The 25,181-nt window shown below is 42.7% G+C and overlaps 2 protein-coding genes across 6 annotated transcripts in view; one reads left to right on the plus strand and one right to left on the minus strand.

Annotated features, from left to right (window-relative positions):
* PAFAH1B1 (platelet activating factor acetylhydrolase 1b regulatory subunit 1) overlaps positions 1 to 11,605 on the plus strand; it is a 38,108-nt gene extending 26,503 nt beyond the window's left edge. For all 3 annotated transcript variants that reach the window (XM_080397870.1, XM_080397871.1, XM_080397872.1), the window contains exons 6-11: positions 636 to 804; positions 3,036 to 3,138; positions 3,929 to 4,157; positions 5,561 to 5,662; positions 6,302 to 6,458; positions 7,768 to 11,605. In XM_080397870.1, the coding sequence (XP_080253996.1) occupies positions 636 to 804; positions 3,036 to 3,138; positions 3,929 to 4,157; positions 5,561 to 5,662; positions 6,302 to 6,458; positions 7,768 to 7,841 (834 nt within the window). In that variant the 3' untranslated portion in view covers positions 7,842 to 11,605. The remainder of the gene's footprint in view (positions 1 to 635; positions 805 to 3,035; positions 3,139 to 3,928; positions 4,158 to 5,560; positions 5,663 to 6,301; positions 6,459 to 7,767) is intronic.
* A 4,172-nt stretch (positions 11,606 to 15,777) lies between these two features.
* The window catches only part of CLUH (clustered mitochondria homolog), a 38,900-nt gene continuing 29,496 nt past the window's right edge, over positions 15,778 to 25,181 (minus strand). For all 3 annotated transcript variants that reach the window (XM_080397693.1, XM_080397692.1, XM_080397694.1), the window contains 11 exons: positions 24,599 to 24,843; positions 23,716 to 23,800; positions 22,869 to 23,022; positions 22,372 to 22,511; positions 22,179 to 22,259; positions 21,423 to 21,548; positions 20,807 to 20,928; positions 19,303 to 19,396; positions 18,444 to 18,578; positions 17,356 to 17,429; positions 15,778 to 16,091 (listed from right to left, as the gene is read on the minus strand). In XM_080397693.1, coding sequence (XP_080253819.1) covers positions 15,923 to 16,091; positions 17,356 to 17,429; positions 18,444 to 18,578; positions 19,303 to 19,396; positions 20,807 to 20,928; positions 21,423 to 21,548; positions 22,179 to 22,259; positions 22,372 to 22,511; positions 22,869 to 23,022; positions 23,716 to 23,800; positions 24,599 to 24,843 — 1,425 coding nt within the window. In that variant the 3' untranslated portion in view covers positions 15,778 to 15,922. The remainder of the gene's footprint in view (positions 16,092 to 17,355; positions 17,430 to 18,443; positions 18,579 to 19,302; positions 19,397 to 20,806; positions 20,929 to 21,422; positions 21,549 to 22,178; positions 22,260 to 22,371; positions 22,512 to 22,868; positions 23,023 to 23,715; positions 23,801 to 24,598; positions 24,844 to 25,181) is intronic.

Below are 25,181 nucleotides of genomic sequence, written 5' to 3' on the forward strand. Positions count from 1 at the left end.
AATCTCTGACAAATTCCATAATCTACTAATGTGTGCCTATCAAACTCTTCAGAGTGGTTTGGATTATCATCCCTAAACCCGTGCATTCTGAATATTGCTGTTCAGTATGCAGAATATTTGCTATTTAGTTCTGCAACAGCAAGTACATTCTGAAGCCACAGTAAAGCTTGGGAAAGGGAGGGTGGGGGGGATTGTTAAACACGATACTTTCCGCAGCAACTGAAAATGGGCTGTACTGCTGAAGTTAGGGAACCAGCATAGAAGGGGATGGAGAAAAACAGTCTGTACAAAAGTGGATTTGTTCTGTCCAGTGTTTTCTAAATTGATCTTCATTTTTAAGTGTATTGGGTATTAAGACTTTTAGATACAATGAAACTTATTTTCCTACTGTGTTTATAATGCTTTAAGTAAGCAAAAAAACAGCTTTCAAGATGCATGAATTCAGTTAATTTGTAAGTAACAAAATCATAAAAAAATAATGCTTACTCTTCTATGCTGTTAGGCTTTTTAGGGCTGGCTGTTTCTTGCTCAATTATTGAATAAGGTGCCAGACTGGCCTGCAGAGTGTAAATGTAAGGCTGGAGAATACAAAGAGTAATAGGTTGCTGTTAACAGATTTTCTGTTCACTTGTCAGGTATGGGATTATGAGACAGGAGACTTTGAACGAACCCTTAAGGGGCATACAGACTCTGTGCAAGATATTTCCTTTGACCACACTGGCAAACTATTGGCCTCCTGTTCTGCTGATATGACCATTAAGCTATGGGATTTCCAGGGCTTTGAGTGCATCAGAACTATGCATGGTAAGGTATAAAGGGAATTGATTTAGCAGTCTGTAAAGTGAAGAGATAATTTTTTTTTTATCCAGGAAAACTGCTGATGCAGAAAGGGGTTATATACCAGAGTATTGTTCAAAAGAAAGAGGGAGGGGGGATATTTTGATGCTTTGAGTGCTCTGTAAATAAGGTACATATTTAGTGTCTATGACTGAAATACCATCTCAAATCTGCTATGCATGATGCTATGGGAAGCATCCCATAATGATATTGAAATGGCAGTTAGAAGGGTTTAGTGCTAAAAATTAAATGCTTGCTACACAATAAAACTGTGCCTTCAAATCAGTAAAAAATTATATTCTTTACCCCTCTAGTTCCCTGATGTACTGCTTCAGGAGGGAAGCCATTATTGCAAAAGGTGTTCTGTATATACTGTGCAGTGTTCTGCTTCATGTTTGATTTCAAATGAACATGCCTTTTGCATTAGGCTCAAAAGCCATAGAAAAAAATGTGCAAGAGAAACAACCAAAGCTATAAGATTTGGATATTGACAGAAACTATTATATAGTCCTGATCTAAAAGCATTTTTATACTGCTGCTTGTCTTGCTTTTAGTATCTTCTTGTAGAAGTGGTGAGTGGGAATAGAGAATATTTGAAACTTGCGAAAATAAATGCGCACAGACACACATATGTACCAAAGAAAATAAAGCTGTTGACTTTTGTGCATGCAGTTCTTTAAACACCACAGAACACTGTTGTAGAGGAGGAACAGACATTGCAGCTGGCTGATAGCAAGAAAATAGAGCTACAGGGTTGGGTTGGGTTTTTTTGCCTTTAAAGACTTCTGTGTGAATACACATGCAATATGTGTATTTTTTTTTTAGTGAACTGTATGTTTTAACATGAGTGTGGGTGAACTGGCTTCATGTGTGTTGCTAGTTATATCCCTTTACCTCAGTTTCAGGTAAAAAGAAAGAAATTATCTTTTCAGTGAGTTGTAAAGTACTATACTTGCATATTGTCTGACACTTCAGATACTTGATTGCTTTTTAGTAGGAGTTCATCAGGGGCGCCAAGTTCTTAGTGGAAAAAGTGGAAATGAAAATTGTGAAGTTGTACATTGTAGGTACATGGCTTGCAAGATGCAGTGTAGCTGCCAATACAAGGAGAAAAGCAACTTACTAGTGAGCTTACTGGTTATACCTTTTTCCAAAAAAGAACATTGGATCTCCAGATGAAAAAAAGGAAGCTGTTTAATGCCTCTAATCTGTTGAGAAATTACATATGCTCTAAACTACTGATCTCAGAAGATTCGTTTCTAATCCCAGCAATTTAGGTAGGGACAATTGCAGAGCTTAAACATAGACAAGTGCATGAATTATATACAGATTGTTACAGTCAGGCTTACAGACTGGACTTGCCAAAAAGCCCCTACCCAGGAGCTTGTTCTGGGTAATACTAAAATCTCAAAACAATTAATTCTAACGTTTGCCACTTTGGAAAGTGTAAGTTCTACTTTTTCGTAATACTGAAAATGACTAGTCTTTACAGAGTGTGTTACCTCCCTTTATATGTTGTGACCCGTTGCTTGTGGGATGAGTAAAGTCAAGAGTTGAAACCACATACATGAGGTCATAAGGAGTTTGCGTTAAGGAAATGATCTGTATGTGTTTTGCTGACTTGACATTAATAATCTTCCTCTCGGATCTCAACAGTAATAAAGTTGCTGTCATGTATGTACAGTTGGTTCTTACCTGATTCTTGAATCAGTGCAGTACAGTGTTTAATTAAAACGTAATACCAGATGTCTGGAAACATTCAGTCTTCTAGCATTAGGCTTCTGCAATGAGGTTTGGCATGCCTTTTGCTGAAGACCTGTTTTCCTTTTAAATATCTGCATTGTGCATCAGCATACTGTAGTCAGACCTAACTGATAATTTTAAAGGCAGACACTGTAGCAGCTCTCTCTTCCAAACTACCAGCTTTTGTAACTCTGTAGAAGTGTTGCTTGCAGTTATGTCTGATTTTAAACATTCTAAAGAAATTTTTGAAACTATCTTAAGGATGCTCAATGTCTGGACTGTGTGGCTTCTAAAAATATAAATTATTATTTCATAAACCCTGAAGTTTTACATGTAAAGATTATTCCATAAAACATGCACAGCTGCTGTAGCTATGTGCCCAGGATAAATGAACAGCAAGTCCTGTGTACTCTGAAAACTTACAGTACCACTTAAAGGTTTTATTTTGTTTTTAGGTCACGATCACAATGTTTCTTCAGTAGCCATCATGCCCAATGGAGATCATATAGTTTCTGCCTCAAGAGATAAAACTATCAAAATGTGGGAAGTCCAAACAGGGTAAGTGCACCTCTGGCTAAACATCAGCCCCTAAACAAAACAAGCATAAGCCACTATTTATAGGAAATGAGCCACATAAATCTTGAATGTCAGCAAATATTTGAATTGAGGTGTGCTACTCTGCCATTCAGAGTAATTCACTTAAGGATTCTGCTTTAAATCATTAAGCACAGGGGTTTAGGTTTTAGTACTGACTAATTAAAATTAGCTGGCTTTATCTTTCTGGGAGCTATGAGGGTAGAACACCGTAACTCGGGTAGCAATATAAATTCAGTGGCTAACCACAAGTTTAAAGGGAGCATGAGAGGACGGAGGAGTAATCCATTACCTTTCTTGACACAGATCAAGGTGTCTCCCGATGATTGATTTTTTTTTTTTTTTTTGTTTGTTTCCTTTTTCCTTCTTGCTTGTTCCATTCATCAGTTGTCTCTTTAATCCATCCATTTGCTGAAAGTAGTAGATGAAGGCTATCTGAATGACCTCTAAATCTCTACTTGTTCTTCATTTAATGCAAGCTGTTGTGTCAACTTGATTTATTTCCCCCTGAGTTTCCTGCTTTCTACCTTAACAAAGATTTGACAGTTCTTAGCTGTCACTTCTTTCTCGTGACAGCTTCCTTTCTATGAACTGTTTTATGCCTTGTACATCACTATCCAGGGTGGATATGTACATGCTAAAATATTGTATCTTAACTTCTAGTAGGTCAAGCATCCTTAGATTTCAAAGATATGTGTAGCAGTTTTATTACCATGTTAATTGAGTCGTGCTGTATTTCTCTATTTTTGAATAGTTACTGTGTGAAGACTTTCACGGGTCACAGAGAATGGGTGCGCATGGTGCGGCCTAACCAGGATGGCACCTTAATTGCCAGTTGTTCTAATGACCAGACAGTCCGTGTTTGGGTGGTAGCGACAAAGGAATGCAAAGCTGAGCTCCGAGAACATGAGCATGTGGTAGAATGCATCTCCTGGGCTCCTGAGAGCTCATACACCACCATATCAGAAGCTACGGGATCAGAGGTAATGTTTCCAATGCTATTAAATAAGCACATACAGTAAGATTACTGGCTATGCTCTATATAGAACTTACTGGACAGTATTTAGAACAACTAAGCTTGTTCTCAAAGTGCTTGACAGATGCAACAGGTTTATGAGAACTTTTTGCTGAGTATACTTGGTGTACTGTTAATCCCCATTTTGGCTTCGTAGAATCCATGCTTTTGTGTTTTAACAGTAGGACTCTATCTTGGCAGTAAAGAAAGTGAAACCTGAGAAGGTTGAAAGTGGGACTACTTTCATGTATTTCAGCAAAGAAATGTGGAAGGTAGCTTACCTGGTGTAAAGTGAAGATTATAAGGATGCTCAGCAACAAAGCTGTGAGAAGTAGTGAGTCAGGAGCACAGAAATGAAGCTGCTTTGGGTGTATTATGCTGGAATTAAGCTTTGGCCACCATGTCCTAGTGTACAAAGTTAACGATACGAGAAAGCATTCTTTAACAAAAGTAAATCTCCATTTGTGTGATCACAGGATGCATCTTCTCTACTTCAGTTTACTGCATCTTCGAGAAAGGCTTACTACAGGTCAGCAAAAAATTCCTTCTAAGGATGACAAAGCGTAGAAAAAAACCCAGAAATTAACTCAAATTTCTAGTTAAAAAAACCTAAACGTTCTTGCCTTGCCCCCTTCCTCAGAAAGGATGGGAATACCATAGGGGAAAAGTAGATACACTTGTCTAGTGATGGATTTTGAAGATTATTTCAGTCAAATTCTACTTGCATCCTTGAAATCCTTATAATCTCTTAATTAAAAGCAATTAAAACTGAATTCCAAATGTTCACTTCCTAGCTATCTTGAAGTGGTGTCTCCCCTGCCCTCTGCTGGCCTCCTCACCTGTACACATCACATTACAGTGCTTAGCTTTGAACGAGGAGCAAGTTAACATTAAATTCAGAGTTGAAACATTTCAAGTTCTGAGAACTAAGTCTCTCTTTTCGTACTTTGCATGGTTACAAATAGAAATAAGTTCAGAGTACAGACTTTCCAAAAATTCTTAAACTTGCTTCATTACTTTTTGTGAAGAATGAGAACGCAAAGGTATTTCTGAACTTCAGACTCTTGTATGACTCTGCTTGAACTGTGTTTACTACTAACGGAGGATGTCTTGCAGTAGGCAAGTGTGGATTCAAAGTATTTGGCTTGGTGCATCAGCAGGGCATACAGCCATTTTTTAAAGTTATTTCTCCTAGTACTAGTAACAAAATACCTGTGAAACTCAGCTTTGGCGTTGTGTGTTTGTTAGCTGTAAGCTTTCTTATGATCTAATTTAGCTACTAAGTAGCAGCAGTTGGGAGGGATCTGCTTCCTCCCTCCTCTCCCCCCCCCCCCCCCCTTATGCTGTAACTTAAAACATAATTTTCTGTAGACTAAGAAGAGTGGCAAGCCTGGGCCTTTTCTGCTGTCTGGATCCAGAGACAAGACCATTAAGATGTGGGACATTAGCACTGGCATGTGCCTTATGACACTTGTAAGTTCATTAGTGTTTTTCTGGTAATCATAGCTGTGTATGTAAAACCAGTTTTAATGGAATGAATTATCTGACATGTTAACGTTTTCAAGAGAAGCCAGAGTTATTGAAGTAGGATTAACACTGGAAACACACAGTTTTAATGGCTTCTGTATTTCAGATCTTTGTTGCTGAGAAATGCAAAGAAACTCAAAATACGAAGTATAAATGCAGGAGCACTGTGGTGTAGTCTCTGTCATGAGTAGCTTGGCTTGTCTACAGAAATACTGATAATCATCAGAATATTGTCTTCTGTAAAATGTTGTGTTCCTTCAGTGTGTGGGTCTTTCTGCAGGCTGTGGAGTGTGGTTTTCCAGCCTGTGTTCAGGCTGGACTGGTGTTGGTGCTGGGGGTGGGGAGTAGCACATGAGGACTTCTGTTTGTTTGCCTTCAAGGACAGGAACTCGCATTGTTGGTGGTGCTGATATAGACGTAATAATGGCAACTGAAGATAAACTTTTGAGTTCTAATAGGTTTCAGAAAGCTAAATGCTATCCTTGCAGAACAGGGCAAGGAGTCACTTAGTTTGCCATAGCATAAAATGTTGAATGCTTAGCCTTAAAACATGCATCTGTTCACTGATTTCTCCTTATGCATAAGGTGGGCCATGATAACTGGGTACGTGGCGTTCTGTTCCATTCTGGGGGAAAATTTATTTTGAGCTGTGCTGATGATAAGACTCTACGTGTCTGGGACTTCAAGAACAAACGATGCATGAAAACCCTCAATGCGCACGAACACTTTGTTACCTCTTTGGGTATGTATCACTCTGTAGCACTTAGGGCAAAGTGCAGAGCCAGAACTACACATTTTTCTACATCTTCTGAAACTGAAGTTGAGCAGCAAGCTAGACGTTCATGTTTTGAATTCTAGTGAAGTTTTGTGCTCTGTGTATTTTAGTCAGATAAGGACAGATGGGAATTTTGAGTGTGATGGATTTTTCCACTTCTCTTGCCAGTGTTGTACACTGGATAAAGACGTTAACTGCCAAGGGTGTTCTGGAACCTTTCACCGCTGAGTGTGTGGGCATTTGGGGAGTGCTGTGTTGCAAATGCTTGCCCAGAAACAAAACCAGGGGTGTGTGCAAATCAAAACAGTCAGGAAAAATATACTTTGAATTCCTGGCCATTCCTGGTTGGTATTATCAGATCTTGTTAGACATTCAGTACCCCCTGCCCTGGCAAAACCAAAACAAACCAACCCCTTGCTATTCAACAAAGCTAGCTTTACTTTGGAGTCTTTTCTGCTGCTTTTTTTCTCTGTATTCCTCTGGTAGTTTATAGCTTCTTGAGTAAAGCTGTGTAAATTGGGTTTGCAGTCAACCTGAAATTAGCTACTAAGGTTTCCTAATGAAACTAGACCTAATGAGGTCTAATCAAAATGCAGGGTTTCTGACTTCACTCTTAAATTGCTGGAGACAGCTGACCAGAAAGGGGCAAAGACAAGCTAGGAGCTGAAGAACATTAAACTATTAGCATGTATTGGCTAACCTTGGAAGTGGCTGCTTCAGTTCAGATTGCTCTGCTGAACCCTTTCTACACAGTGAAGCTTTTGAATTCCTCTTGGTTAAACTTTCCGGTATTGTCTGCTGACCCAGTCAAAAATTGATTTGTATATATGAAATATTTTGGGATCTCCTAAGCAACCATACACTTCAGTATTGGTTTTTTTTAATACTAGCTCACAGCCTGTACTGTCTACAGCAAAAAGTCAAGTTTCTTGATTTCTTATTCTTGAGTACTACTTGTGTAAATACATGAAGTTCTGTCTTCTGGCAGTATTCAGGGGTTTTATCAATTGAGATGCTTTGGACTCCTCTCTGTTACAGCTGTACCTTGATTCCTTTTCCATGAAAGCTCCTTTATGACTGAACTGAAAGTAGATTTTCATGCTGTATAAAAATTATAGCATGAGAGAATTTGCCTTCAGAACTACAGTCAGTATGAGCTTTGAAATTTAGTCTTTGAGCTGGTACAATTTTTTTGAAAAAGTAAGGACATTCATTGAGAGTGTAAAATTCCGAAGTTCTGGATTTGTTCTTAATGAAAGTTTTTCTGTCCTTGCAGATTTCCACAAGACGGCACCATATGTGGTTACTGGAAGTGTAGATCAAACAGTAAAAGTGTGGGAGTGCCGTTGATTGAATTCACATTTGACCCCTTTTTCCTCTGGATGCACTCAGATACCATGGTTACCCATTGAGCTCTGTTTAAATAAATATTGTCCTTTCATGTAAATTATTCTGGATGTAGATTGAGCTTATTAAATGTTACACACAAAGTATTCATGCATGGTGAATCCAAATTGTATACTGTAAATTTACATACGTTGTCTAGAAGTACCATAGGTTTAAGAACATGGGCTGGCATTGGTCACATCAGACCTAAGAAGGCAGAAGTTGGATAATTGAAATAGGGCACTTAACTGAATAGTTGACAGTGTCGTTCTATGTTGGATAATTATACCTGTTTTTCTTTCTGCTGTCTGTTGGTGCCTGAATTGGTGACCTCATTTGGGAAAAGTTTTGTAGGGCTCTTTCAGAAATGTGTATCTATGTAACATCACTTAAGTGTGCTTAATAAATCTTCTCTAAGAATACTAGATAATAAGGCTGCAATTCAGAATCTTCTGAACCTTATATGTAATTAATGGAAATTAATTAAACTCTGGAATATTTGTCATGAAACATTTGCCAAATCAACAGAATACACTTGTTTTGGCCTCCTGTCACGCAAGGGTTGGTATATTTATATAACTAACTGTAAAACTGAAATAAGACAACAAATCTTAGTAGCAGCTGATGTGATAAATGTATTTATTTTTTATTTGGTCATTCAATGGTTAATCTGTGCTGTTAAACAAAGTTTAAATGGATTTTTTGTTTGTTTTTTTTTCTTTTTTTTTTTTTTTTTTTTTTTTTTTTTTTTTAAATGCTAGGTGAACTTCCAGGAGGAGTTCTAGTCCATCCCACTAGAATTTAGTGATCTAATTTCCAGTAGAGCTTAATCTCCCAAATGACTGCCATGGTACAACTTGCTGTTTGCTTTCAATGTTTGTTAGAGATGTGCAATTTCTATTACACAACAGTATCAAAGTACACTTCCCTCTTACTCACTTGCAGGAGGTTGGGGTATACAAAGGTTTCTTGGTTTCTTCAGTGCCTCCTTGGAAACCCTTTTGGAAATGAGTTTATACTTACCTTCCCATGACAATGTGGCTCGAATAAAAACGTACTGTGGTTTGCATATTGAGAAATACCTTGGGATACAGTATTTAAATGCTTTAAAGAAAGCACTAAATACCTTGCAAATCAGATTATAATGGCAGATACAGATTGATACAGGCTTCTAAAAGAAACACAAAACACCATCAACAAAATAGAAGTCCATCTGTAGGAATGATGCAATCAAGTAAAACAGAACCAAATCCTATCAGCAAAACTAGCCCAGCTTGGTTATAAGTATTTTTGTTGTTTGGTGTATACAATTTTTAATTTGCATATCCCTAAAGTTACATATTTTGATCGGAAGTGATTGAAAATACTATAAATTAATATTTTAATCAGCATTTTTGTGACAAATTCCATTGTAGATAACTAAGAATTACAATACTTACCAAACTAACCAGGTCTTTTTAAAAATCCACTTTAAAATTTACGCTATGAAGAAGTACCAGTCTGATGTTTTAACAGGTGAATTTGTGCTTTGTTTTATTCATTTTTGTTTAATATGTGGCTTTTAAAAACTGTCCCTTTTAAAAATAAGAATCCTTGACCAGCGTAGGGTTGGCTGGAGGGCGTACACACTAAACGGGTGAGGGGTATGGTGGTTAACTTCCTACAGATACGCACAGAAGGATGCGTTCTTCTGTGAGGAGACGGGGTTCAGTGCTGGGTTCTGGCACAGGCTTGCCTCTGGGAAGGGGTGGAGGAAATGGAGTTCTGATGTGGGGGTTTTTTGGAGCCAGTTTAAGATTCAGGCTAATCTCTTAAATCCAGTGGCTTTGTGTAATTTTCAGTGTGTGTTTCTGCAGTTAAGCATGCACAAATAAAGTATTTTTTTTGTTTGTTAGCTGCTTGGACTGGAAGAATTTGCTGCTTTTTGTCCTATTCAAGAATTCCAGATACACAAATAGTGCATCTTAAAATTCCTCAGTGCATCTGCAACTGTAAAGTAATACATCTGTTTAATTCCTGATAGGACCTATAAACTCTATTTAAGTATAAAGTAAACCACACTCATGTACATAATTCATAAACATGAATGAGAAATTAAAGGTACCTATTAAATAGTGGAAGTTGTCTACTGCATTTTTTCCCTTTAGCATACAACTATTTACAAGGACAGATGACTAACTTAAAGTCATGTAAGCAGCATTTAATTGCTTGTGTGAAACACTCTATGAAGTACTTCTGCAATGCAATTTGCAACCTTCTCCTTTAATAAGCAGTGAATAATCTCAGGGATGGTCCTGAATGGATCAAAAGTTAAAGCCCTGTTTAGACAAAAAAGTGAAAGCCACAACACAGGAGTTGGGTTTGTGAGGGTTTCCGGCAGCGTCGCTCTGTGATATTACACTGTGTTGAACTTTTTTCCACTGTTTGCAATGTTTCCTGTCAGCTAATCCTGTGCCTTTCCTGTGATAATAACTACAATAATGAGGTTACTGGTTTGGATTACAAAACGAATTTTATTAGCGGGTTTAAGAGGTTCACTGCTGCTTTGTCACTTTCCTTACTAAAATTGGCATCGCTTAAAAATAACCATATATAGACCATGTTACCAAATGGATAATACAGACCTTTTGGCTTAAAACCAGACAGACATTCCAGTGCCACACTAATGTAATGTGCCCAGGAAGTCTTAGATGCATTCTAAAAAGTGCAACATTTATTGTGGTTTAGACATAATCTGGAAGTTGATGTTTTATAGCATCTTGCACTTTAGAAGATTAAAAAAAAAAACCGTCCTGCTTTTGTGTATGGTGTGACCAATGATGTGCCCGGGGCACTAATTAAAAAGAAAAAAAAAATCTAGTTGCTAGCAAGTTGTCCAAGGGCTGTGGAGCACTGTAGTATTTTGAAAGCTTTGGCTATAGACTCACCAAGCCCAGTCTACTTATACTGTCAGTACCCTGCTTCTCCTGTTTGCCTCCTCCTGTTTTTATGTGAACTGCCTGATAATATCACTCTTAAATAGCTTTTGACTCGCGTGGAAGCTATTTAAAAGAAAAAGATTATACTTTGTTTTTGTAGACAGTGGTGGCTTGATAATCCTTTTAATGATTTGATTATTAAAAAAAAATACTGAGTTGAGTGAAGGAAAAACGCACTTAGAATGAGTTATTTGCTGTCCAGCTGTACATGAAGTCCAGTGTATTTTAAAAAGTCAATACCAAGAATCTTCTAGCAAGCAAACGTGCATAAAAAGGTAGGAATAAACATGTTAGGAACGGGAAAGGTTGAGTTGGATTTACAAGTCACAACTGGATTTAACTGGCCTTTTTATCTTTCCACTGTGTCATGTAAGTAGCTGCTTTCTTGTCCTACCTATTCCTCAGGCTTCCCCAAGTTCATTCTGAAGATAAGTTAGCAAAATCTTCAAGTTTTAGAAGTTGATCCTGACATTGACATGAAGGCAAACGTTGAATTTTTTCATAAGAACGATGTTAGAGGTTGCAATTGGAGAAAACAGTTCCCAGACTGTAGGAGTTAACTGAAGCTATTGACACAATTTAAAAAAAAATAATAAAAAATCAGTAAAGGAATGTATATAATACTGCTCTGTGTTTTACAGTAAGATTTGTTGCTCTCAGACTGTGTAAAACAAAATTTATTCATGTTTTCTGCATATTAAAAAAATCTTATTGTACCAATTGGTAAACTATTAAATGCATATAAAACTAGATGTGTTTTTGTTTCCTTGGATGCAAGAATTAAAACTATTTTGAAAAAAGCTATTGGTGTTTCACCCTTCAGATTTTGCTCCACACCAGCTTTTTCTTTAATTCTAATTGAAATTGTGCTTGCCTGAGGAAATGCGCAGCGGTTTTAAGGCAGTTGGTTACAGTTAAGAGTAGTCGGAGGGTTTATTGGTTGATACGGTGAAGTGAGATTTTATACTAACGGTGTCTGTGTTTGCTGAGCGGGTTTCGTGCGCTGCTGGAGGCGCGTGGTTGCACGGGCGGTGCGGCTGCGTGTCCTGCCGCTGCCGGGGCAGCCTGCCTGCTGCCGGAACCCCCTCCCGAGGGCAGCTTCTGTGGAGAAGCACCTTTGGGGTGTCGTTCATTCCAGGGGTTCGGCGGCAGTCCCAGTGCCTCATCCCGGGGTGGTTACAGAGCTGCTGGAGCTGAAGGTTGCACTCCGCGGTGAATCCTCTGAGTGATTCAGCGTGGGAGTCCTCGGTCTCTGCTCTGAGGTGATAGAAGTCCTGTGCAGGTGGAAAAGCTGGATGGTTTTTAGAAGTTTGGTTTCAAGTTGGTATCTTTCAGTTGCTGTGTAGTTTGTTGTGGTTTTATTCGCAGTTTTTTCCCTGTGAACTGGCCTTAATTGCCTTGAATGCTGCTTATAAATGGGTCAGCAAATGAAAATGGAAATGTGCATTTCTTCATCGATGGAGGAGCGAGGATGTGACCTTGACAGGAAGTGGGGGAGAGAATGAAACAAAGCTCTGACCAGCCATGTTCTGTGGAAGCACCTTGGTGTTACTTAGCAGCAGGAGCAGACCTGGGGTAAGCTTTTGGAGACTGATTTTCGTTTGGGAAAAACAGCTGCATTTCACACTTTGCCAGAGCAAGTGGGCCAGTCGGATGTCTCAGCTGGGGGGCGGGGGCACCCTGAGCATTGGGCACGCAGGCGGCCTTAGGGTGCAGGTGTGGAGAGGAAAAGCCTCTATTTATTTGCAAACACAGTAAGCTTATCGAAAGGGAGAGGTGAGGGATATTAAAATGCAAGTTGCTGAGAGTAATCTGGGTAGCTGAAGAATTTAGTTTTCTTGTTCAGCTTGGTCACATTGTTGATGCAGCCCTGTGCCTTGCTGGAAGTGGCTTTATAAGCCTGTGAGACAAGTTTCCACCACTTGTTTCCAGTTTCAATGCAACACTGATGGGTGTTACATTTTTCAGCAGGCTTGAATATGAAATTACACGTATAGGAATTTTGGTCAATGGGGGGAAGATAATGTATTCAGTTGAGTTGGCTTCTCTCTGAACAGAAGGACCAGTAGATACAGTGAAGGTTTAACTGGTTTTTCCTTGAAAGAAGGTCAAAGGTTTTACGGTGTGTGGTATGTCCGATGACATTTAAGCGTCTGGAAAGAAGGCAAGGAGGATAAAAATAGTGTATTTCTATGTGTCTCCTCCAGGAGCGTTGAGGTTTAATTTTTGTCTGAAATAATTTTGCTGCAGTTCCTTTTCCCAGGCAGTGGCACAGTTACTTACTTGCCAGCTGTGGGAGCAGCTGTGGTTCAGTGCTGCTGCAGGACACCTAACTTGGGGTGCTAAATCCTGCACGAGCCAGACCTGAGTTAAGTCTGAGGTGGTGAAAGGCAAAGTATACGTAACTATGAAGTAGGAACAAGGCTGGCCTCGCAGAGGTGAGTTGCTGTAGGGCCAGGAGAGCTACATTCTGTTCCCTGAACGCCCGCCCTCCTCTTGACCTGGTACGCCTACAGTGCCCCTTTGTCGGTTCTTTTTTGTACAAGATCTTGTGAACAGAGTACCTGAGAGCACCCAAACCCCGACTGAGGTAATTACAGAATGTCTATTGTTAAATGCAGTTATTCAAGAACTGACAATGATGTTCAAGTTTAGCTGCGTATTAGCTGGGATCTGCATCCTTCAGCTTCATTTCATGTGTTTATGAAAATCCACAGAGCCCCTGCTCACCCCCTTCTCCCCTTGGGCAGGATGAGGGACCTCTTCTCCCTCCAGGCACAAGAGATTCTGAAGCATCTGTTGACTGATGAGGGCGGTTCCTGCTTCTCTGGTGCTGGGTTGCTGTGGTTGTGATTCTGGTACTGGTTTTATTACTGAGTGTTTGAGGTCGATGCCTTTGTCCACAGGGGCAGTGCTGACCCGCACAGCTCGCTGAAGTGTTCCAGTGACCACAGCACCTTCCAAAGTGGGCCAAGAGCTTTCAGGAGGGCACTGAAACAACCCAGCATGCGTGCACCAACCGTGAGCATCACTGGGGAAAGTAAGCCAGGGGAAGTGCATACTGGACACAGAGAACAAATATTTGCAGGTAGGGAAGTGCTTAATGGGGCAGTGCACCTTGCAGCGTGGCACTGGTACGGTTACAGGACTTAAAGCCTCTGGCTGATCTGTGCCTGCTCAACAGAACAGAAGTGGTGGCTCCAGCGATGGTGCTCAGATTAATGGTAACCAACACCTTGTACCAAACTGTAAAGAAACCAGTGAAGTACCTAAAATAGTTTAAAAAGCTTTTAATGGACTGAAAGACACTAGTAAAAGAAAAATCTTGTAGGAAAGATGCACTGTAGTCATTTATTGATTGCTTTCCAGGAAATTCAGAATTTTTCTAATAGGAGCAAGTTCTTTTGCAGTAAAGACTCCTCCAGCTTTGTCACCTCTCAACGCGGAGGCTGCTCCCCTCCTTCCCTTCCCCCACAAGTTACAAGTACCTGTAACGCACTACAGGAAAACAAGGGTACAGAGCAGTGACAGCACTTGTTCTCCAGAAGGTCAGTAAAAGAAGCAATGCAAATTAGCACAGGGTACTATCCATGACAGACAACATGAGAGAGAAAGAGAGAGAGGCTGGACTCCTCTGACACACAGGGCGGCTGTGGGCTAGCACTTGGCAGTTGTTCTACAGCTTGATCCGTCTGGAAAAAAGGATATTCACCTCGGTCGGCATATCATAGCCTGCGGTGGCCACATCTTACCTGCTTTGTGGCCAGTGAGGCCAGGGGAGCATGTGCTAGTCATCAACAACCCCCATGGGACATGTGTGATGGGGAGGGGACATATGGTTGGATTAGCGGCATCTGCCACTTCAGTAACATCCATTGCCAGCAATGGAAGCTCCCTGGCAACCGGTGTGCACAAGAGGTGTCAGCCATAGGTTTCAGTGCTGTGGGAATTTCAGTTTTGATTTAAGCCCCCTCCCCAAAGCCTCGTAATTTCAGGCTGTGGGAAATGTGTGGTTCCAATCCGGTTCAACTTGCCCCTCAGATTAAAGTTCACCGGCTCTGTGTTATGGTCACTATTGCAAATGAGACCAAGTCCCTATTTTCTGACTTTCCCTTCCCTCTTCCCGCTGCTCTTCTAATAGGGCCACACTTTCCTGCTCAATCACAGTTGATGCCATCACCACTCTCTCCTAGGCACTGGGGTTTCCACTGTAATGGAAGTTTGTGCGCTTTTTTTGAACATCAAGCCCTCGCTCTTTGGATACAGTATCCTAAGTTACTCAGCTGCAAGCAGAGCAGAGGTGGAACTGTGAGTATCATATATATATATATATATATATATATCTATCTATATCTTTACCTTGAAAATTAGAATGTGAATGTTACAAAACCCCACTGAATTGCCCAACTGCCAACCAAAAGTAGAAAAAAAAAAATGGTTAAAGGAATCCAATGGCTATATCCTGATGTAGAAAATGCTGTACAGTCCCCCACGTATACACACACATTACAGGCTTCAGTCATCTGAGCAATACAAATATGGCTGCTTAGTTTTTCTTAGCACAAATTAGGATAGTGACTGGGGGAAAAATAAATCTTTTGGCTTGGAATCCACATCGTACAAGAATGCTGAGCAGTGGATGGGGCCAGTTTGTACTGTTTTAGCAAAGCAGTATCCTTAGTCAACATAAAAATGACCTGAGAAATGTTACATACCTCAAGACAGTTCATTTGGAATTCATATGTACAAAGTAGAAATAACTGATGATATGCGCACACACACACACACAACACGTACACACACAGGCAGGACAGCCTCTGGCTGCGCTCACCTAGGATGGGTGTTTCATATGCTGCTGCATCCTGGCCACCTTCCCCTTCGTGGCAGACACAAGCTCACTCAGACAGATTACATTTCTCAGATTAGTTCTTTGCATTGTGTATTAATTGTACCAGTGCAATAACATTGTCAAAAAAAGGAGGAGCTGCTCCAGGGGAGTCCGAGACCCTGGGTCAGATTCAGAAAAGGGTGGTTTAAACTTTTTTTTTTTTTTAAGCGAGGTACACATTAAGCAGAGCTCTGTGTTAAGGGGATCTCAGCAGAAGGCATGCTTGGCTTAGCCTCTTTTTCCTCCACAGCTTTGTTCTCTGTTTCCAGCTGTTCACCACTTTTTATGCTTTCTTGGAGCTGCTGGCGTCGCTGCACCTCTGCTTTAAGGTTCTCCAAGTCTTTTTGGCTGAAGGGGAAATGAGGAAGGGTAGCAAATATCAGACCAGCTTTAGGAACAATGCGAAGCACACTTTTGTCTTCAATAAAGCAAGAAATGTTCCTAGCACTTGCCCTGCTCCTGCCAGGCCTCAGTCCCACATCTCAGCAACACCTGAGCAAGGCCAGGTGCTTTGTTTGCCATTAGGTTTTTGAGCCAAGAGGCACCAGGATGTGACCCTGTCAGTGGCCACTCAGCAGAGGCAGTAAGGTTAATCTGATGTCCAGGCAGCCTCCAGCTGCTTCTGCTGAATTTTTACCATCAGTGACTATCTGCAGCCTCAGAGGAATGCAATCTCAGCTCAGGTCATCTCTTTCCATCACCACCCCAACCAAATTTTCAACAAAAGGCTAAGAGACAATTTATAGGTTTCTTTTTTTAAAAAAAAAAAGTACTGCTGATTATAGTGGTCTTGATGATAATAATAATCAAGACTAGTAATATGATCTCAGCTAGTGTTCTTTGTAAACAAATCCTGTGGAGCTGGAGAGGGAATACCTTCAAGATGTGCTAGAAACAATGACCCTGCTAGGCAGCCTTGTCTGTGGAAGAGCCAGTGCTGTTCTTCACAGGCCAGCATTGCTCACCTCATTTCTTCTGGGCAGAGACTACTGACTGTGCTCCAGCTGCCTCCCCCTCTGCAAATGGAGCTAAACAGCAGAATCCCTTTGCTGCTGGGGCAATGGGCTGAGAACAGGCACTAGGGGTAGATGGCAGCCCCTGGCTGCTGGCACAGCAACCCTGGGGCAAGTCGCACAATAGTGGTCTTGCCCTCTGATGCACCAACCCTCCAGGGAGCTCGCCTGATTTCCTTTAGTTTCACAGAGCAGTCTGGGCTTTGTGAGATCAGATGGCTGCTACAAGCTCAAGGTTACAGTTTTGAAAGAGACACCTGATATTTCATGCAATGTTCCTCCAACCATGAGCTTTTTTTTGTGCCACTAAGGATTCCCAGGGACCCCACAAAGCATCCCTTTGCAAGTGTTCAGGAGTGCCTTCAAGGGACCTAGCACCTTCAAAAGCAGTTTTTATGCAGAAGTGACAATTTCTGCTGGTTTTTGCCTAGTGCTGCAGGAAGAGGAGAGGTACGCGTGGTCACTGCTAACTCCACATTTTGGGTCAGGGACTCTTAATGCAAAGGCAAGCACTGCATTTATCTTTATTCCTGAGATAGCATAATACAAAAAGACTACCTGAATTCTAAATGTACAAACACACAGAGGTATCGCTCTACCTTAGTGGAATGAAGAGAATTCCATTGATAATGTTGAGCTGCTCCAGGACACTGGCCATACTGGGAGCTGTGAACTACAGCATAAGAAAAAAAAAAAAAAAAGTATTAGCAGTCAAAACCTAAAGAAGAACACTGAGCTCCTAAGCAAGTCCAGATAGCATGGAAACCCCATGTCTTATATGAAACCCTAATAGCTGTAAGGTGGCATAATTTATGGGTATAAAAAGAGGTAGAAAACATCAGTTGAAAATCTAGAGGTCCGCAGCCAGTCAGTGTGGAAGACCTTCTCCATACTCTGTGGGACTTAAGCTAAATTCCCAGCATCTCCCCGTGGGACACTATTGCCTGGACTTTAATCAGTTCAAGGTCCTTCTGCTCAAATTACTCTATGAACTCCAGCAGGGAGAGCACCCATTGCACAAGTCAGTGCTTACCCCCCTAGATATGCCACAGACAGGCTGGTGTGATCTGCCAGGTGCACAGGCAGATAAGAGCAGCTGGGTTTGGCCCCAGCAGGCCAATCTCCTGTTCCATGTAAGGCGAAGCAAGGCAGGCCCCCCCCACGCTCCGCTCTGCTGCCCAGCCTCCCCACACCACACAATCCTTGGAAGGAGAACAAAGCACCTGGTGAAAGATGACAGCGTTTTTAGGATAAAGAAACTGAAGTACTTTTGGATTGAGCAACCTGCCTACAGCCAGTGAGTCAGCAGAGGGGCAGGTTTGCACAGAGGTGCTCAGGCTCCCACGCTGTGAGCTGCCCAATGCAAACCTTACAGATCTCCCTGGGTGCCCTGCAATGCAGCCAGCTGTGCTCCACAGCCCCAGCGCAGGAGAAAGAGCCAGAGCCACTTGGTTCAGAAGCAGAGGGGACAAATGGTCAGTCTGGCTCGGTTACGCCATGCTGTGTCTGAGCCTCTGCCTTTGCAGGGCCATCCTGCCCCTGAAGGGTCTGCAGCTGGCACAGCCATTGCCACCTCCTGCACAGGACACATCTGTATGCGTATGCTGCCTTGTCCTTCAGGAACAGCAAAACAAACCTCTGCCTTCATGACAGATACTCTCGATTGCCCTTATTGCGTAGAAGTTACCTTAAGTGGCATGATGTTTGCATTGGAGCCATTCTTGTAAATCTCATTCATTGTGCGTTGAAGAGCGACTGCTTGCTGAGTCAGGTATTTCAAGTACTCAGAGCTCTCTTTGGTCTTTTCATGGTGTTCTCCAAGCTTATCAGAAAAAGGAAAAATCAGAACAGGACCCAAACCAGGGTGCACTCCTAGTCTCTGCTAGCTCAACATCTTTACAGAAACTCATGAGAACTGGATTTCACCTGGCTTGGCATTCAAAAAAAACAAACAAAATTTCCTCTAGGAGCCTTATTATCAACATTACACATTTCCATCAAGCAGGAGCATGTTTGCAGGGCGAGTGGCATTCCCTCCACCAGGCTGTGCTTTCAGCCACTAAGAGGGCACTGAATCACCGAGTACAACTGCAGACGTGTTCAGACAGACCCCGGGCTGATGCAGAAGTTTCACTGTGCATCAGCAAGGGCTGCGAGCGGGAGAAGGTACTGCCCACAAAACAGCTCAACTACCAAACTAGTTTGGATCAGGTATTTAAAAGATACATGGTGCAAAAAGTGGAAAGAACAGACCAGTTCTTTCAGTGGCCGGAATGCAGGCTGTGCCACCAGCAGGAGTTTCTGTCCAGTGACTGGGTACATACAGCAAGAGCTAACTTGCAGAAAGGCTATTCAAAGCCTTTTGGCATGAAAGCCCTCAGTTATCGTACAGGGCAGCAATTCTGCCCCATCCCTAGAAAGAAGATTACCTGGCACCTGCGCAGAGCGGTTTGTAAGAAAGGCCTCCCCAAGTCCCCAGCGGTGGCACTGCACGTTTCTGGCAGTGACGTGGTATGATACAAGTTAGCAGCACACCCGCTCATTACCTGGTTTTTGTAGATGGTGTAGCCTTCCTTCTCGTGCTGCAGAGCTGACCGGAATTCTGCTTTGCTCTCATACACTCGGGCTACCAAGTGGTGGCTGAAGGAAGGAAAAGGGTTTAGAAAAGCTTTCACGAAGAAGAAACGTTTCTGCCCTACAGCAAGCAGGACTTTAACATAATGTTTTGGCTAGAAGCTTAATACCAGTGCGAAAGGAGACAGATACTGGACTCGCAGTACAGCACCCCAGCAGTTACTTCTTCCCACCCTGTCTGGGGATTGATGTACTACACCAGTCTGGGTTTTACGGAAATGCTGAAAAGCAGCCTATGGAAGTAAAGACTGAATCAGGGACTTTTTTTCCTCCTGCACCCAGGAAAACCGAAGGCCACAGCAGCAAACTGAATAGCAGCAGCACATCCGCAGGAACATCTCAGGGCTGCATTTGTTCACCGGAGAAGGGGGAAGCAGCCATAAGCCCTTATCCTTCAAAAAGGGTCTTTTTGTTTCTTAGAAAGCAAATGCGTGAATTATTTGGATTATACACAGACAAGATAAAAAAAAAATGAAAAAAAAAAAAAATCAATCTTCAGAAACAACTAGCAAAACAGTGGCAGAGCTGGGACCCAGTTGGGAAAGCTGAATTGGCTTGGATTTTGCTTCCTTAGTGTTTCTGGAATGAAAAAAAGATTTCTGGTTTTGGCAGTGTTACTCTGTGGGAGGTGACGAATCCCATCACACATCCCAGTGCTGCTAAGGCCAGGCAAGATGCTCTCTGCAGAACGTATACCCGTCAACTGCTGGAAAACAAACCAGACTCTTGTGGGTGCTTAATAAGATTTATTCTCACCCTGATGAGGAACAGATGGGTTGCAATGTGGTAGTAGTAATTAGGAGTGGGCCACTGCTTGGATGATAGCGAGCCAGTTTTGCATTCAAAAAGACAGTGCACAGAAGAGCAGTGGGTATTTAGCGCAGATCCTAAAGGTGCCGACCGCTCATAGCTCCCTTGGAAACACAGGGAAGCTGCTCACTATTTTATTCAAATACAAGGCTTTATGGTAAAGGACAAAAGCAAATTATATGCTTCTCAAAAGATAGCTCCCTGAGGGCTGAAACAATTAAGACAAGTGTTTATACTGGGAGACTGGGGAGATACATAATTACGTTAGCCTTGCTCTCCAACCTTCACTTGCCATGTAAGTTTTTCTACTGAAAATCCACAACGACCAGGGGTCATTTGACAGATTTTTGGGGCAATCAGCGTCACAGCAGATCCCACAATTAACACCAAGAACACAGGATCTCCATCTTTTGAAGCCACAAGCCCTGATACTGCACCATGACCTTGACTCACACAGCCCAGCAGTCTCAAGAAGTCTGACAGCTGGGACAAGATTGAGTCTAATTGAACAGGACACAGCTGGATCAGATCCCTCCCGTATGAGCACATGGTGAATGTGCTCCCTTCAACAGTGCAGTGACCCAGCCCAGCTCCACCCTGCCTCACCTTAGCGCAACTTTCAAAGACTTGGAGCCGTGATACTTGGAGCTGATGGCCAGCGCATTCTCTAGGAACCGGAGGGACAGGTCATACTCCATAACCCCGTGGAGCACCAAGCCAATGTTGTTCTGCACAGAGAAGTCAAGGCATTCCAAAAGGCAAACAAACTACATGTTCATTGCTTTGTAAACGGCAAGACCACACAGGTTTCACTGTGAAGCAGGCTGTAGCAGCCACAAGTCCCTGGTGGTTACCCGAATACCATGTTGTAACAGGAGACCACCCTCCCCCTTGGGAGGTCGGTCCAAACAAGCCAAAGGAACACTGAGGAACTCTTATTTTACACGAGGGCAACAAGAACATAATTAAGGAATTTGCCCAAGGATTACAGGTGCACAAACCCACACCTCCAGTGACCCCATGCAGAGCACCAACCACAGAGAGCTGACCTTCCCAGCTAGAGTGTCAAACTCCTTTTTTCCCTTCCAATGGTACCAACTGGTAGCAACCCAGAGAGGAAAAAGCAGTGCCTAAATGTTTAAGTAGCCAGTACTGTGGGCATCTTAATGGCCAAGAGGTTTCTTGGAGATTAGAAACCCAAAGACTCTAAAAGGTTACTTACATCTAAGAGTGCCATTTCTGGGTGATCCTCCCCAAATACCAACAGCATGAGGTAGCGTGCACGGTAGAGTAAGTTCAATGCTGTAGAGAGCTGGCTGTTTGCAAAGCAGTACAAAGCAAGGTGCATCTAGAACAAAAGTAGTAACCCAGCATTAATGGTTTTTACTTACCACTCTAAAGCAAACTCCTCTCTCTCTTCTACTCCTTTCCTCAGCTGCACACAAGTAAGAAACTCTTCCTTTAGGGTAAAAAGGATTTCAACCACTCGGAAAAGTCCCGGTCTGCTGGCTGATTTACAGCTCCACTGAGGTATTGTGTCAGACACAGTACTGAGGAAGCTGTTGAAGTGCTTCACTTTGGTTTCTCTTACACACCTCAAGGTGTCGACCTGTATGTGTACGATACTGATTGCGCTTTTGGGGGGATTCTTTCCTGTTCTTTACTTCTGACAAGCCCAGGGCAAAAGCCAGCAGAATTAATAAACAGAAATAAACATTCAGCAGACAAACCCCCAAAATTCTAAAAACTAAGTAGGACAAAACCTGACCATGCAGGATGCTTATAACGCAAACACTTAGGTATTCGGTTTACAAAATCGTAAGATACAAAACTTATGATGGAAGTTGAGGATTCTGGGAAGAACACTGCAGAAGGAAGGAGAACTGCAACTGTTTTCTAGATGCAGACATGAATTAAGGCTCACAGGCTCCAGGCGGACACACGAGGTGCTGCTTCTCCCCCAGCACCCTGTACTCACGTATTCTTGAATCGTGTTGGGATGTTCAATACCCAGGACCCTCTCGCTCATTAGCACTGCTTTCTGCTGATTACTTAAGGCCTGAACAGAACAGAAGACCCAAGACCAAGTCACACAGTGCCAGGCGCTTGAGCAAGCAAGCATGGATAAGGAATGAAAGGACTACGCAGACCCTATCCAAGCCCTTGCTTACCTCTGAATAATCTCCCATGATATAGTTGAGACGAGCTAGCAGCCTCAGGCAGGCACATATTTCTACATGCATAGCACCATACACATTGTTGAACAAGTTTAAGGCTTCGTTGATGAGCTCGCAGCCCTCCTTTAAGAAACCTGAAAGAAAACTGGTATTCATATACGCATGTATGTTAAAAAACCCCTAATACTACTGGAGAAGTGCGTTGCCCATGGAGCAAAACCAGTACTGGGATACGCAGCCATAGTCACTGCCTTGAGGAAGGTCTAAAACCTCGAGGAAGAGAACTGCTGCCCTGCATCCATCCCTGTTCGTTGCTGGTGACTCTATAGCAGGTGTGTGTGTCAGAGGGTCCTGGAGACCACGGTTCTCCACCAGAACAGGGTTGTGTGTGTGGGGTGCACTGACAAAGGGCAGCGGGCCATGCCACACATACCCTGCTCTTCCCTTTATCAGCAGTCACCTCAAGAGGCAGAGGCATGTTGGGTCTGTACCTTGCTGAACCTTTGCTTGCCCGCTCTGAAAGAAGTGGAAAGCGTCTGAGGCTTTGGGGTTTACGTGCTTCACTACAGGGAAGATGTTGAGAATATCCTCTTCTGTGAAGGTGGGCTTGTGTCTGTTGTCAAAGTTGTACTCCTTCAGCAGTATCTGGAGGAACCAAAGAGATCGGAGGTCATGGTCACCCCCTTCACAGGTATTTGGCAAGAAAAGAGCGGAAAATGAGCCTTGAATTCTGCATGTGGATCCACAGTCAAAATATCTCCCATATCCCTAGCTAGGCGCAAGGGTTTTGAAAGAAGGTCACATGCAGGCGTGCACCACCATGTGTGTGACAAATCACACCACAGTGCCGAGGCACAGTGTACCATCACATATGTGATGGGGTCCCTGACAAGGGAACCCCATCCAGCCAATCTCCCGCACACCCCAGAGGGGTGATAAGGTAGTGCTGTGGGGAAGGAAAACCCCTGTACTTCAAGCAAAGACAACCCTGAAGTCTTGCTCTGCTCAGCCAAAGAGCTGCTTCTCTGCACAGGGAGCATGCACGTCATGAACATAAGATGCGAGTTTGGTCTGTCAGAGCGAGCAAGCTACAGGAATTAATTCAGGCTGGCTAATCTTCCAAGGGAGATGCACAGCAAGTTCACCCTAAAAGAGAACTGGATTAGAAATCTCTTTCCCAGGGGTGGAACCTGTATTCCAACATTACCACCACAAAGACCTTCAGGAGCTTGTGCTGTCTGTCTGAAAGGCTGGCCCCTGCAAAGCCGTCTGCACTTACTCTTCAAGTTTCTCAGTACAGAACATGGTGGGGAAGGGAAGGGAAGACATGGATCTTACTTGGACTCCAGTTTTGAGGGATATTTCACGAAGCAGGGTGATCTTCTGTAGATTATACACTTCAGCTGCTTGGTCGGCATTCTCACTGCAAAAAGCACACACAAGCTTCAGCTCTCAGGAAGGTTTCTGCCCAAGGACATCCCTCCACTGTGGTAGGCCTGAAGCACCAGTCCCTGTACAGTGAGGTGCTAACAGAACCAACACTGCCGTGGTTGGTAACATTTTATTAAAGCTTACAGAGTTGCACAACAGTGCTTTTTACTGAAATCCTGTATGTGGTCTCTTCAAAGCTCACTGCACGGTCCGGGTGAGAGTCCAAATGCCTTCATCTCCTTACCAAGAGCGAGCTGTCCCTGGCGTGAAGGGATGATCACTCATCTAGCCAACTACTCGCAGTTTTTTCCCCTTGGGCTGCTCTGTTTGTGCTTCCAGTTTAACACTCACTATCTGCAACTTCCAGCACCATTCTCTGCTTCAGATACAGGAGAAGCTGTCACTGTTTTGGAACATAAGCTCCCTTCAGCCTAAATCATCATCTATGTAGACAGATATTCATCTTTTGACTACTGTCCTTCAGCTTCTTGCCTTCTGCTCGCCTCTGCACCACTACGGAGAGGTTTCCCTTCCTCCTCTGGTTTTCCTAGCCACCTCTGCCTCACAGGTTCCATCTCATTTCAAATTTCAGTTACACTTCCCCCTGCTACTCTTTGCCTGATCTGGCATTATAAGCCTGCAAAACTCCCTTAGAGTACAAATTTATATTCAAACAGAAATATTCAAACATAAAATGAGTGAAAAAAAGCAGGTCCCATTAAAGAACAGTAAGAGGTACCGACATTTGGTGAGTGCTCAGGCACAAGCGAGGGCAATTTGCTCAGCTTACCATTCAAGACTAAAATCAAAGTAGTTCTTTGCTTCTGAACAAATATTCTTCCAAAGTTCCTGAGGGGTCATGCTGGCCCATGCAGTGTTATCAGCATTTCCAAGGTTCCTGTTTTTCCTTTTCTTATTCTTTTTCTTGGAGACCAGCTCATCAGCTGGAAGATGGGCAATGGGATTTGGAAAGGAACTTAGAAAGCAATTGAGGAAGTGGCTGATGGCTGCTGATAAACCCGACAGCTCCACACCCTAGAGCGAGACACCAAAAATCAGTTGTGGAAGACACCTGCCATCACACAGGCCCTACTCTGACCCTGAGCCTCACAAATCTCCAGTCCTACCAGGAACAGGAAAATCTTCCAGGAGAGGGAAAGAAAGGCAGTATTTGCAAGGGGAACTAGTGCAGACAGAATTACGTAGATGTAAGTATATACCTACACACACACAAAGATATAGTTCCATTTACGGCTGCTACCTGGGACAGAGAAACTAGAGAGCGTAAAGAAGACTGACACTAGAATAAAGCCAGGTGCGTTGCTATGCCATGTACGGTTAGTTATAAGGATGCACTAGTGTTCTTGCAATTA

The sequence above is a fragment of the Falco punctatus genome (genome assembly GCF_963210335.1).
Source record: "Falco punctatus genome assembly, chromosome: 1".
Classification (NCBI taxonomy): Eukaryota; Metazoa; Chordata; class Aves; order Falconiformes; family Falconidae; genus Falco; species Falco punctatus.